Raw genomic sequence first — 12,688 nt, forward strand, 5'->3', positions numbered from 1 at the left:
AAAAGTGACTTAATTTGCGAAGACGGAAATCCTCGCTTGCGACGAGCATGGTCGATGCGATCGATAATCGACAGCCATCGAATGCCGCTTACGCCGCTTGTACTTTACTTTTCGGCGTAACGCTCTTTACCTTACGCGAATCTCTCAAATTTCGGCAATCTCGCAATTTATCGTAATTTATTACGCACCATGACACACTCACACCCACGACAAATACCACAAAATAAACGTAGATCATACGACGTAATTAAGCGCGATAGAGATGGAACGATACTCACAAATTCACGACGCGCAACGCTCAAACATACACGCTAATTAATGCACCGCTCCAAAGTCGATTGCGGAGATGTCTTACGCGGCTTCAACAACCCTCTTCAACAACACATATAGCGAACGCATTTCCCGCGATTTACCTCGCACCCCGAATCCTGGAGAGAAACGAACGATTCCATATCAATTAAGACCGACGTTAAAATCGTTCTCGACGCCTCGGTCGCTTGTCTCCAGTCGCCTGAAATCCACGAAAATCGAAAGCTCAGGGCAAAGCTTGAGCGACAATGAAACACGAAAATGATCAGCGACGGAAATGACGGCGACAGAACGGCCGGATAGCGGACGGGATCGCGTAGGTGGCTCACAATTTAGAGATGGGCAACCTCACCGATATTCGCTCCTGTAGACAGGGGATGATCCTCGGCTCCGTCCTCTCGGTCTGATCTCGGCAGCGATACAATGAGACTAAACAGAGGTAGCTACTACACGCTATGAGCGCCCGCACCAGAGTGTCTGCCTCGATTTCGCGATCCAGGATCAATAATGACGTCAATCTTGCATGCGCAAATCCGCGGCCGATAGCGCCGCGACATGCGAGATATCATTGCGTCCTGCGACAATGCCATATCGGGGGTCGTAAAGGCCCCGATAATTTAAGGATGTTTTGTACCTATTTTCAAAATATTGAGAATTTAATGAAAATTGTACACAATGTTCTTACATATGTTTAGAATCTTCAGTACAATTTTTAAATCGATTTACTAAAGCGTTCACAAGTTATAAGAATTTTAATTTGCATCGAATTAACATGTGTTCTTATGGGAAACGTATGATCATGTCGATTCAAATGACAAAAATACATGGAAATAATATTCAGAATTTGTTTAAAATTTGCAAAACTTTAGATACAGAGGAAATATTTGGTCAAATAATATTATACAAGTACTAACTGGTTAAAAAGATATTGATTTTCAGCTACTTTTTGCTGGAATTGTACATACAAAACATCCTTAAATCGACTAATTTTAGGTAACCCTTTTATCAGCGGTTTTCTTTAGCTGATCCCTAGCTACCGTCCGCGAAGATTAGCATCGTCCCGGACGCGTAATTTCGGGCATAGGTAGCCATTTCGGGGGAGGTTCCTTCTTCTTCGGCCGAGGGCGAACGCCACCCGGGATCCTGCGCTATTTCGACTTGGAGATTCTTGGGCTATCCTCGCGCTCGAATTGGTGGTTGGAAGAAAAGTGCTGTGTCGGTTATCGCTAAAGATTTCTCTTCGTCCTCTTCCCGATGTTTTCCGGCGGGTTGCCCTAAGTACAAAATAATACATAAAAAAAAATAATTATTAAAGACGCGAAATATCAATTATCGCTCGTCTCTCCGGAGATCTCGATACGGCTCTCGCAATTTTTTTCTGGCGCGGTCGCTCGGCCCGTGAAGATTTTCTGGGCGGATGAACACGCATAAAGACGGCAACGTCACAATATATAAAAAAATGTATTAATAAATTATATAATTAATTTAATAGATAAAAGAGTGACACCAAAAATCGCTTGTTTCGCCACCCTTGAAATCCGACTTGAATTTAGTGTTAAACAATAGTTATATAAGACATTGATCTTCTGAAAGTTTCAGATTGAACCCATTCTTTATCTTCAAGATATGAGGGGTCAGTTCGCATTGTGCATTGTCCATATCAACTGTTCTGATCCATTTCAAATGGTGCTTGATTAGCGTGAGTCTCCGTGCCTCTCGCGATTTGGGGTGCGGATTAAAAGAGTATGAACACGCGCGCACACACACACACACACACATACACACACATACACATATGTAGGTATATGATCTTATTCATCATGGCATTTATCATGACCTTATTTTTTGCATGTAGATTTTATTGTGCAGTGGATAATGTACTTGATAAACAATGCGAACTTTAACCCGTCATATCTTGGAGAAAAATGCATTTTAAAAGAAATTAATTTATGTTTTATCATGCTTAATTTATACTTTATTATGATCACTATTGGAAAGTATGAAAAAAAGAGTATGAGCCACACGCGCGCGCGCGCGCGCGCACACACACACACACACACATATGTAGGTATATGTGTATGATCTTATTCATCATGAAATTTATCATGACCTTATTTTCTGCATGTAGATTTTATTGTGCAGTGGATAATGTACTTGATAAACAATGCGAACTTTGACCCGTCATATCTTGGAGAAAAATGCATTTTGAAAGAAATTAATTTATGTTTTATCATGCTTAATTTATACTTTATTATGATCACTATTGGAAAGTATGAAAAAAGAGAATATATGATCAAATTTTGAAATGCATTTTTCGGGCAAGCTTTTATAACTGTTGAATATCCAACACTTCGAATTTGAGTTGTTCCTCAATACCGTACGTTTTATTTGCATATTTAATCATTTTCTCCATAATATCTGTACTTTTATAATAATTGTTATATCTTTATTATAATTGTTATATTAACTTATATTTATAGCACACAGTGTATGTGAGTGCGCGCGTTTTTTTTTCTTTTGTATATTTTTATAATTTATTATTTTTTCTTATCAATTATTGTCGCATTTAGATCAAGAAACGGAAGAAGAATTTCCTTCGTTATATCTCCGGAAATTATATACCGATATTCATACATTATTCAGAAATATTTTTTAGCTCTTTGGCGAACTCATTGACTAAAGATAATACATATTTTTGCAATTCATTATCAAATAAAGAGTATTGCACTATTGTTCTATCCTTAAATGATAATACTCCAGTAACTAGAATATATAAGCAAGTTATTCGTTTGTCTTATATATTGCATAAAACTTGTGGTAGAAATTATTGGTCAAAGACGACAAGAGTATAAGTCAGACAAATATAGTATACTTAAACACACGTAGCGACGCAAATTCGAATAATTTAATAATAAATTGATGTATCTATTCTGTTACAATTTTTGCAATATTCGAAGGAGTTGCCTGGATACAAACTATTTCATTCATTTGCTTGGTATGTGCGAGTTCATGCGATTGCATTATCATACGGATTATTTAATCGCTTGTTCAGTTGTTTAATTTCGAGTTTTTAATTTTCTTTTAAATTTTAGTGACTCATACTTCCAGATTAAACGTTCAAGATACGAATATTCGTGAAAAATGTTTGAAAATGCACCTTTTTGCTTAATGAATATAGATGATAGTTAATTATTCACGCTTGAAGATTCTTCTATCATTTACTTATCAAATTTACAGCATATGCGTAATTATGAAAAATAAACTTTTTATCCAGCGTATCTAATAATATACTGATGATTTATAGTATTAAGATATTTTATGTAAAAATCGATTTGTGTACATATAGCGATTTTTTAAATTCTTGCAAGCATATAAGTGCTGTTACGTAATCGGCTGTTTTAGAAATAACGCAAAGAGAAAGTACAGATTCTTTAATATAGATCGTCAGGAATATTTTTTACTACATGTAAATTTACGTAATGCACTTGCATTATCAGTAATACAAGAATGAATCTTTCTTTTTTGCATATGGATTGTGCGACTTCTATACCAATTATTGCGATTTATAAAAACTTAGGTGAAAGTTTGTTTAGGAAGAACTGTGAAGTAGATGGAGACTGTAGCATTCTGGCTTTCCTACGCTTTATGCATATGAAAACAAGTCCGACCACTTTAATATCTTGCAGATGTGCACATAAGTAATGTTACATATTGGTGATTATTTGTGAAAAAGCGTGACATGAAATATTATAAATTGCGAATGCGAGAGAAAAAAAGAGGGAAGGAATGCATATGTAAATTCATTTATTATCCGCAAAGTACTGATGAGGATATCATAGATTGAAAATAGAAACTTTAACAAGAAATGTTGAAATATACATAATAACAGAAAGAAGCGTGTCTTGAATATATTTTAAATCAAAAAATATGTTTTAAACCTTTTCTTATTTCGCATGCAACAAAGATGTGTGTATATGTAATTATGCATAATAGAGATTGTGATGTAATAGAGACTGTGATGTCAGAGTTGGAGAGAGACACTTTTTATTTTAATTTTTAAAACTGCATTTTTTTCTTTATTTAAGATATTTTAATATATCTGAAAATAACGCTGCTTATAGTTTGCGTGCGATTTTTTTTCTTCCATAATAGATTAACTTCCACCATAGACTGATACAATTATAAAACATTCTTCTGTGCATAAACTACTAGCACAGTATAGTTAAGAGGATCCTTCTTTTTCTTATCGTCATGTAGCTCATCATTAGTTTGTTTACTTTTGTATTCATTATCTTGAATTTCCTTGCATATACGTGTGTATTCACTCTGGAATTCTATCCTTAGATTATGCGGCAACTGCTCCAAAAATGCAAAACTGTGCTGTGAGATAACCATGGCTGTTGAAATAAACAATAAAGAAAATTTTTAATTAAAAAAAATAAGGAAAAACATAATATGAAATACATCCATGATACGAATGTTAATCACATAGTGTAGAATTTAATTTTTGAATGCATATGAAGAGAAAATACTTACATACAAACTTTTTTGCACTCAGGAAACTGTTTATCTCTCGATGACTGCAATGTTGAACTTGAAATCCGATATTTTCAAGTATTTCTTTCAGCTCTTTATCAGGTTGGACTGAATCGTGAAACCCAGTATATTTGCTTTTGTCCTGTATATGTTAATTCTATTAGTAAAATTTATAAATGAACTTCGAGAATGTAATAGATAAATATATAATATATATAGAAAACAATTTTAAAAATTATGCTGAGTACATTGCAAACTGTTACATTTGATAGTCGCGATATCATTATTTTCACTGAAGATAATAAAGTGAAGATAATAAATTCTATCTATTATAGTAATCCTACATCAATAAATTAGAATTTAAAATTTTGCAATCAAATCTTTTAGTTAGTTACGCATATATGTATACACTCGTAAAAACGACATTTTTTTACCCATATGCAAATTAATGTACAATCTTTTTTCTTGTACTGCATTTTTGATAATAATAATGATATAATAATATACCTTCATGTATGATGCATATCGCACATCTTGCATTATAACTTTCAGAGGTTCAAAAAGCATTCTGTGATGCCCTATGCTTAATATAAGCATAGTTTTACCAGGTCGAAGCATACAATAAATATTTTTAAAAATTTGGCTGTTAAATAGCGAAATTAAACTGTTAATTATAATTTTAAAAATATACATCTATTAAAATATATCTATTAGAATATTCTTTTGAAACACAGTTATGTATAGAAAAGTATATTGGTGAAGTCATATAAAAATAGTAGAAAACAATTATAATGAAGAGTTATACGTAAAATGTTTCCGTGCTAAATTTATCTATTAATATTGTACATATTAAATATATGAATAAAAACATATGTTTCGATACATTAGTTTGGCCATCCTCAGTATTACAATTGATTGCAAAATAAAAAATATTATACATAATGTCACATCCTAATATATCGAAAAATAAATATAATAATAAAAATCTAAATCTGATGTGTTATAAATTTTTGTTAAAATGTAAAAGAAAGGATGCTGTTATTAATTTAATCGAATAAAAATATAATTTTAATTAAAATATATATCTATTTATTTCCCGGTAGGTAAAGGATCAAGTTGTTCAAACTATCAATAATTATTCTTAATGTAATATATGAATTTAGCATAGTTCTTTAGCCTTCTATAATTTTTTTTTATTATTTTGATAATAGGAGATTTTATTACAAATAGTTTATTTTTATTTAAATTTTGTCATATAAAAGTTATTTGGTACAAAGGAAAGACTAATTTATGCTTTTAATTTTATAATTTTTCTTACCGAATGTCATTACACCATTGTAAAGTATGAAATGAGAATATATGATCGAATTTCGAAATGTATTTCTCGGGCAAACTTTTAGTTTGAATATCTAGCACTTCGAATTTGAGTCGTTTGCCATCACCGTACGTTTCGTTCGCATATTTAACCATTTTCTCCATAATATCTATACCTTTATAATAATTTTTATATCTTTATTATAATTGTTGTATTACCTTATACTTACAGCACACAGTATATATGTGCGCGCGTTTTTTTTCCTTCTGTATATTTTTATAATTTATTATTTTTTCTTACCAATTATTGTCGCGTTTGAATCAAGAAATGGAAGAAGAATCTCCTTCGTTATATCTCCGGGGCCAGAACCAATATCCATACATTTTCCAGATATATTTTTTAGTTCTTTTGCGAACTCATTGAGTAAAGATGATACATTTTTTTTGCATTCATTATCATATAAACTGTACTGCGCTGGTTCTACCATGACTTCACGATGTATTCAGATAACTAGAATAAGTAGGATATTAATCACTTAGCATGTAATTATTAAATAAAATATGTGATAGGGATTATTCGTCAAACATGACAAATATAAGATGAATACAATATACTTAAACATATGTAGTGACGCAAACTCAAAATTTAATAATAAATTGATGTATCTCTTCTGTTACAATTTTTGAAATATTCGAAGAAGGATAAAAATTTTTTCGTATTTGCTTCTACGTGCGAATTCATGATTGCATTGTTATTATTTAATCGCGTGTTCAGTTCTTTAATTTCGAGTTTTTTAATTTTGCTGATTCATATTTCCAGCTCGAACGTTCAAGCACGAATATTCGGGAATGAAAAATGTTTGAAAATAAAATATACTTTTTGTAAAAGATATTAAAATTTAACAGAAAAGCTTGATCAATTATGTAAATTATTTCTCTTCATATAAATAAATAAATAAAAAAATGTATTAATAAAATATATAATTAATTAAATAAATAAAGTATATAAACTCTCTTCAGATTTCGACTTTATCACGGATCATGTATATTCACCGATGTTATTTGTTGTAAATTTCACAGGCTCACTATATACGTAATACTGATCCAGTGCTCCAGTTGCGCTATTTATTTGTCAGACGATATTTGGCTCGTGAGAATCATACGAGCTTAATAACCAATAGTAGACGTTTTCTTTAAAATTGAGAGACTCTTTATCTCTTTATCTCATAAAATAAAAAAGAACAAATAACATTTGAATAGATAGACGAAGCCTTTTAAAGAAAACGTAACTAAGTATGGACATATTAACATATCTATATTAATATATGTATGCTGATAAATGCGATAAAGGCAGTGCATAATTTTCGGTTAATTCCGTCAACGTTCAACGTTCAATTATATTCGCATAATTTGACATTACATTACCATTTCATTAACATCTCCGATTCTTAACCAGATCTTCACGGAAAAGAGTTTAAAGAATGTTTATTTAAAAAAAAATCTGTAACGCTGCTTAATTTTATATATAATTTTAGCCATAATTTTATATATATTTTAAAATAGTAGTTAAAAAGAGCATTTTCTACTGTAGTTTCACTAAACTAAATAAATGTATAAAAATGTGGAAAAAATTATATTTATATTTTATTTATATATTATTTTATTTATATATTATTTATATTATATTATTTTATTTATATATTATTTTATTTATATTTATTTATATATTTGTTTTTATTTTTATTTTTTATTTTATTTTAAAAAAATTTTTATAATAATAATGTTATATATAAAATAATACATAAATAAATATAAAAATAATAGAAAAAATATGAAAAAATATGAAAATAATAATATTTATATATTAAATGATATGAAAAAAAGACAATCCATTTTGAAAACAATACTTTTAATTTAATAATTTTTCTTACCGAATATCATGATCAACTTTGTTATGTATGAAACAGGAAAATATATGATCAAATTTTGAAATGCATTTTCGGGCAAACGTTTATGTTCAATATCCAATACTTCGAATTTGAGTTGTTTCTCATCACTGTCTTGTTCGCATATTTAATCATTTTTACCATAATATCTATACCTTTATAATAATTGTTATATCTTTATTATAATTGTTGTATTAACTCATATTTATAGCACACAGTGTACGCGGATGCGCGCACGTTCTTTCTTTTTTTATATGTTTATGATTTATTATTTTTTCTTACCAATCATTGGCCCGTTTGGATCAAGAATCGGAAGAACAATCTTCTTCGTTATGTGTCTCTGGAACTAGAACCGATATCCAATACATTTTCCAGATATATTTTTTAGCTCTTTGGCGGACTCATTGAAAGGATAATACATTTTTTTGCATTCGTTATCAAATAAAGAGTACTGCACTGGTTCTATTCTTTCATGATAATACTCAAGTAACTAGAATATATAAACAAGCTATTCGTTTGTCTTATATATTGCATAAAACTTGTGGTAGAAATTATTGGTTAAACACGACAAGAGTATAAGTCAGAAAATATAGTATACTCAAATATAGTATACTTAAACACACGTAGCGACGCAAATTCGAATAATTTAATAATAAATTGATGTATCTATTCTGTTACAATTTTTGCAATATTCGAAGGAGTTGCCTGGATACAAACTATTTCATATTTGCTTGGTACGAGTTCATGCGATTGCATTGCCATACGGATTATTTAATCGCTGTTCAATTGTTTAGTTTCAAGTTTTTTAATTTTGATGATTCATATTTCCAGATTGAACGTTCGAGATACGAATATTCGCGGATAAAATATATTTGAAAATAAAATGTACTCTTTGTAAAAAATCTTAAAATTTTACAAAAAGTTTGATCCAATTATATAAATTGCTGCTCTCCATATAAATAAATAAATAAGAAAAAATGTATTAATAAAATATATAATTAATAAAATAAATGAAATATATAATTAATTAAAGTTTTGAAATTGCAGATTCTCTCTATAGTGTTTTGTCTTGTGCTTATATTTGATGAACATATAATATATTCTAATATATTCTTTTAATATAGAATATATTATATGTTCATCAAATATAAGCATTATATCTTCTAATATAGAATATATTATATGTTCATCAAATATAAGCATTATATCTTCTAATATAGAATATATTATATGTTCATCAAATATAAGCACAAGACAAAATGCTATAGATAGAATCTGCAATATATATATTCACGAATATCGAGTTTATATATTACAACGCAATGAAAGGACGGACACAATGTTTTTTTTTGTGCTCACAATTTATATGCGAGTCACTCTATACAAATATATTTATTTTGGTTTTGAGTTTTATTTAATCTAATTAATTATTTAAGTTTTAATTTAATATTTTTAGCTAGAGAATATAAAAGCTCTTTTTCTGCAAGTATCAATAAATTCAAAAAATTTAAGGCGATATCTGGATGTCGCATGTAATAGGTAGTCGATGTGATTTGACATGTCAAACACCTCGCTCGCGCGAGCGTATTTCGAGCGGTTAATTGGCAATCAGCTGATTGCATCGGCAAATTCACTTGATTATTAAATCTGTTATCATTTGTTTGTAATATAAGTTTTTTTGTGGAGAAAAAACTACTGTTGATGAAAATAATTGAGACCTCGAAAGTGACTTTATGATAAAATTTGATAAAATTTGTGATAAAATGAAAATTATATGGTAAAATTTTGTCAAATGTTAAACAAGGAAAACTCATATTAGCTTGAACTAATTTTATTGAGTTAATCTATTAATTTATATATGTAATTCGATTTACAAAATGATATATATATATATATATATATATATAATTATAAATTTAACAGTTATAATATTTATTATAATATTTAACAAATTAAAATAAAATATAGTAAGAGGTCGTAAAGAGCCAACGCAGTTGTAAGGCGTTTTTTAAAAATTATCCATGAAAACGATCACATTAAACGATCTTTCTTCTTTATTGACATCAAACGGATGTCAATAAAGGATTTTTAAAAAACGCCTTACAACTGCGTTGGCTCTTTATGGCCTCTTACTATATTTTATTTTAATTTGTTAATTTCGAGAGCCTTTAATTTTGTTTATCTTTTATTTTTATAATATTTAAATTTAATAATTAATTTGATTAAAATTTTATTGTCTGAATAAAAATTTATAACCGGTCCACTTTTCGAGTTCTTGTTTTTGCCGACTTTTGATAAGCATATTTGATATTTGGACACAAGTAACTAACAGATGACGCAGCTTGCATCTCCCCTTGTCGCGATATATAATTAGAAGCATCATGATTTAATAAGTATACTTTATGATCTGCAATCTTCGTTCTTTATAAACATAAAATATTTTAAAAAGTTTTAAATTACACCTTTAATTGTACATAAAATTATAAATGAATGTTTCTTCAAAAAATATTACGGTAAGACTATTGTGAAGAAATAAAATCGTCAAATGAAACATGAAATCATTAAACATACACAATTACATATATATATATATATATATATATATATATATATATATATATATACGTTCGATACACAATCATATAACAAATACATATTTATTAAATAATATAATTATTAATATATAATTAATCCTATTAAGGAAATTTTCACTTAAACGAGAAGTAAGTTAATCTAAAATGGCTGTAAAATTAATTTACAATGTCAAGTAACTTTTTAATTAAGTTACAATTTCAATTTTAATGAAGGATAATGTTCAAATTCTGTAGAAATAGGATATACAGCTAATGAACTTTTTTATATGCTTATATATATGATAACAATTGAAATAAATAATGACAATTATTGTGTAATTATTAACATTAATTATTATTATTAATATTATTTATTCGATATATTGTAAAATGTACGATTTAAACATGTACAATTTATTTCTTAATGTAAAGTTATTACAATCATTTAAATGGTATAATGAATATCTATGTAATGAATATCTATGAATATTTATGAATATCTATATAATTCTGATAGATATCGAATTCGCATTCGCACCTGTCTCTGTTGAATGTCAAAGCATCAGTTGCTCTCTGCTTTGTTCTATCCTTCCTCTCTCTGTTCGTTACTATTTAAAATGTATGATAGATGTGTGTATACATAATAACAAATATATAATGCAATTATTTATTTAGATAAGAGTAGAAAAAGAGGGAGATAAAATAAGTGAAGCTTAATGATTCAGCAATTGATATTCAGCAGAGATGGATTCGAATGGACTCGATATTTTTCAGACGAAGCTTTTAATATTAAAGTTGTTAAAAAAAGTTAGAAAAAGTTAGAAAAATGGCTTTATATTTAATATTATTATTATTTGATATTTTTGCAAGAATATTAATACTTTGAATTATCAAGGAAAAAAATAGATTTCTATAAATAGTTCTATAAATTCAATGCAAATAATTATACGAATACATTTATTTCAATCAACGTAAATTAATATAAACGCGAAGGACATTCACGTCAAAGCTGGAATTTAATTTTTAGACGGGTAAAGAGATAAAATTATGACTGGTAAAGAACATTTATTTTTCAACGTAATCTCCATCTATATCAGCGTTTATCTTATTGATGTACCAATGCAATAATATCGACAGAATTTGTCTTGAAAAACAATTTGTCTTGAACTGCAACATATGTTTCAAGCTTATTTTCCAATTGAAATCACTTGCCGTCCAAGTGTTTCTTTAATGAACCAAACAGATCTAAACAACATAATAATATTTGTTATTGTGATTCCTTTTGGTAAAAAATCAATATACGTCCTGAAAATATTCGGTTTGCAAGTATTTTATTTCGTCAGAATTAATATGTCGGTATATCGATGGGATAATTGCTGTGATATACATGAAGATTACGTTGAAAATAAATGTTCTTTACTAGTCATATAGTTTTGTCTTTTTATCTGTCTAAAAATTAAATTTCAGTTTTGACTTGAATATTCCTCATAATTATACAGGGTCTTCAAAAAGTCCCGGAACGCTAAAATATCTCGAAAACGATCAACTATAATGAAAAATATATAAGGAATAAAGTTGTAGGATTAAATAAAATATATTTAATGATGATAAGAATTTGATCTTGGATGAAGTACTCAAGGTTATGTACAAAATAATGAGAGGAATCAATTGGTATAAAGAAGAAACATAATTGTTTTAAAAAAAAAATATGTAATTTGCAATTACATATTTTTTTTTAAACAACTATGTTTTTCCTTTACACCAATTGATTCCTCTCATTGTTTTGTACATAAAAGTATTAAGGTAAGATAATCGAAACATGAATATTTTATTAGATATTATATGGTTTATATAAAATTAAGAAATTATTTCAAGCCTCATAATTCGAAAAGTATTCAATGAAGAAATACTTTATTACAGTGTTTTGGAAAGTTCTCGAGATAAGCTACGAGAATAAGTAATGAAAAATAGAAAGTTTTATTTAAAAAAATCAACTTGACCTGCATATGA

The 12,688-nt window shown here is 28.4% G+C and overlaps 1 protein-coding gene across 2 annotated transcripts; it reads right to left on the reverse strand.

Annotated features, from left to right (window-relative positions):
* Window positions 1–4,239: 4,239 nt before the first annotated feature.
* On the reverse strand, window positions 4,240–7,374 carry LOC105248540 (juvenile hormone acid O-methyltransferase). 2 transcript variants are annotated; one of them, XM_011253380.3, is made up of 6 exons: window positions 7,213–7,374; window positions 6,461–6,670; window positions 6,164–6,335; window positions 5,353–5,488; window positions 4,846–4,987; window positions 4,240–4,706 (listed from the first exon to the last, which is right to left on the reverse strand). In XM_011253380.3, the coding sequence occupies exons 2-6, from the start codon at window positions 6,645–6,647 to the stop codon at window positions 4,489–4,491; spliced, it is 855 nt and encodes a 284-aa protein (XP_011251682.3). In that variant the 5' UTR covers window positions 6,648–6,670; window positions 7,213–7,374; the 3' UTR covers window positions 4,240–4,488. The 2 variants fall into 2 exon arrangements, with proteins under 2 accessions (XP_011251682.3, XP_019882214.2); XM_020026655.2 differs by having other exon boundaries at window positions 4,546–4,706; window positions 4,850–4,987.
* Window positions 7,375–12,688: the final 5,314 nt, after the last annotated feature.

The sequence above is a fragment of the Camponotus floridanus genome, unplaced genomic scaffold (genome assembly GCF_003227725.1).
Source record: "Camponotus floridanus strain SB8 unplaced genomic scaffold, Cflo_v7.5 scaffold35, whole genome shotgun sequence".
Classification (NCBI taxonomy): domain Eukaryota; kingdom Metazoa; phylum Arthropoda; class Insecta; order Hymenoptera; family Formicidae; genus Camponotus; species Camponotus floridanus.

What these genes read in the sequence shown, in the direction of transcription:
- LOC105248540 (XM_011253380.3), bottom strand. Translation starts at nt 6,647, where the DNA reads ATGGTAGAACCAGCGCAGTACAGTTTATATGATAATGAATGCAAAAAA. An exon ending in TTCAAACGCGACAATAATTG is followed by an intron (nt 6,336 to 6,460) that starts GTAAGAAAAAAT and finishes ATTATTATAAAG; the next exon opens with GTATAGATATTATGGAGAAA. An exon ending in GAGTGCAAAAAAGTTTGTAT is followed by an intron (nt 4,707 to 4,845) that starts GTAAGTATTTTC and finishes TTATTTCAACAG; the next exon opens with CCATGGTTATCTCACAGCAC.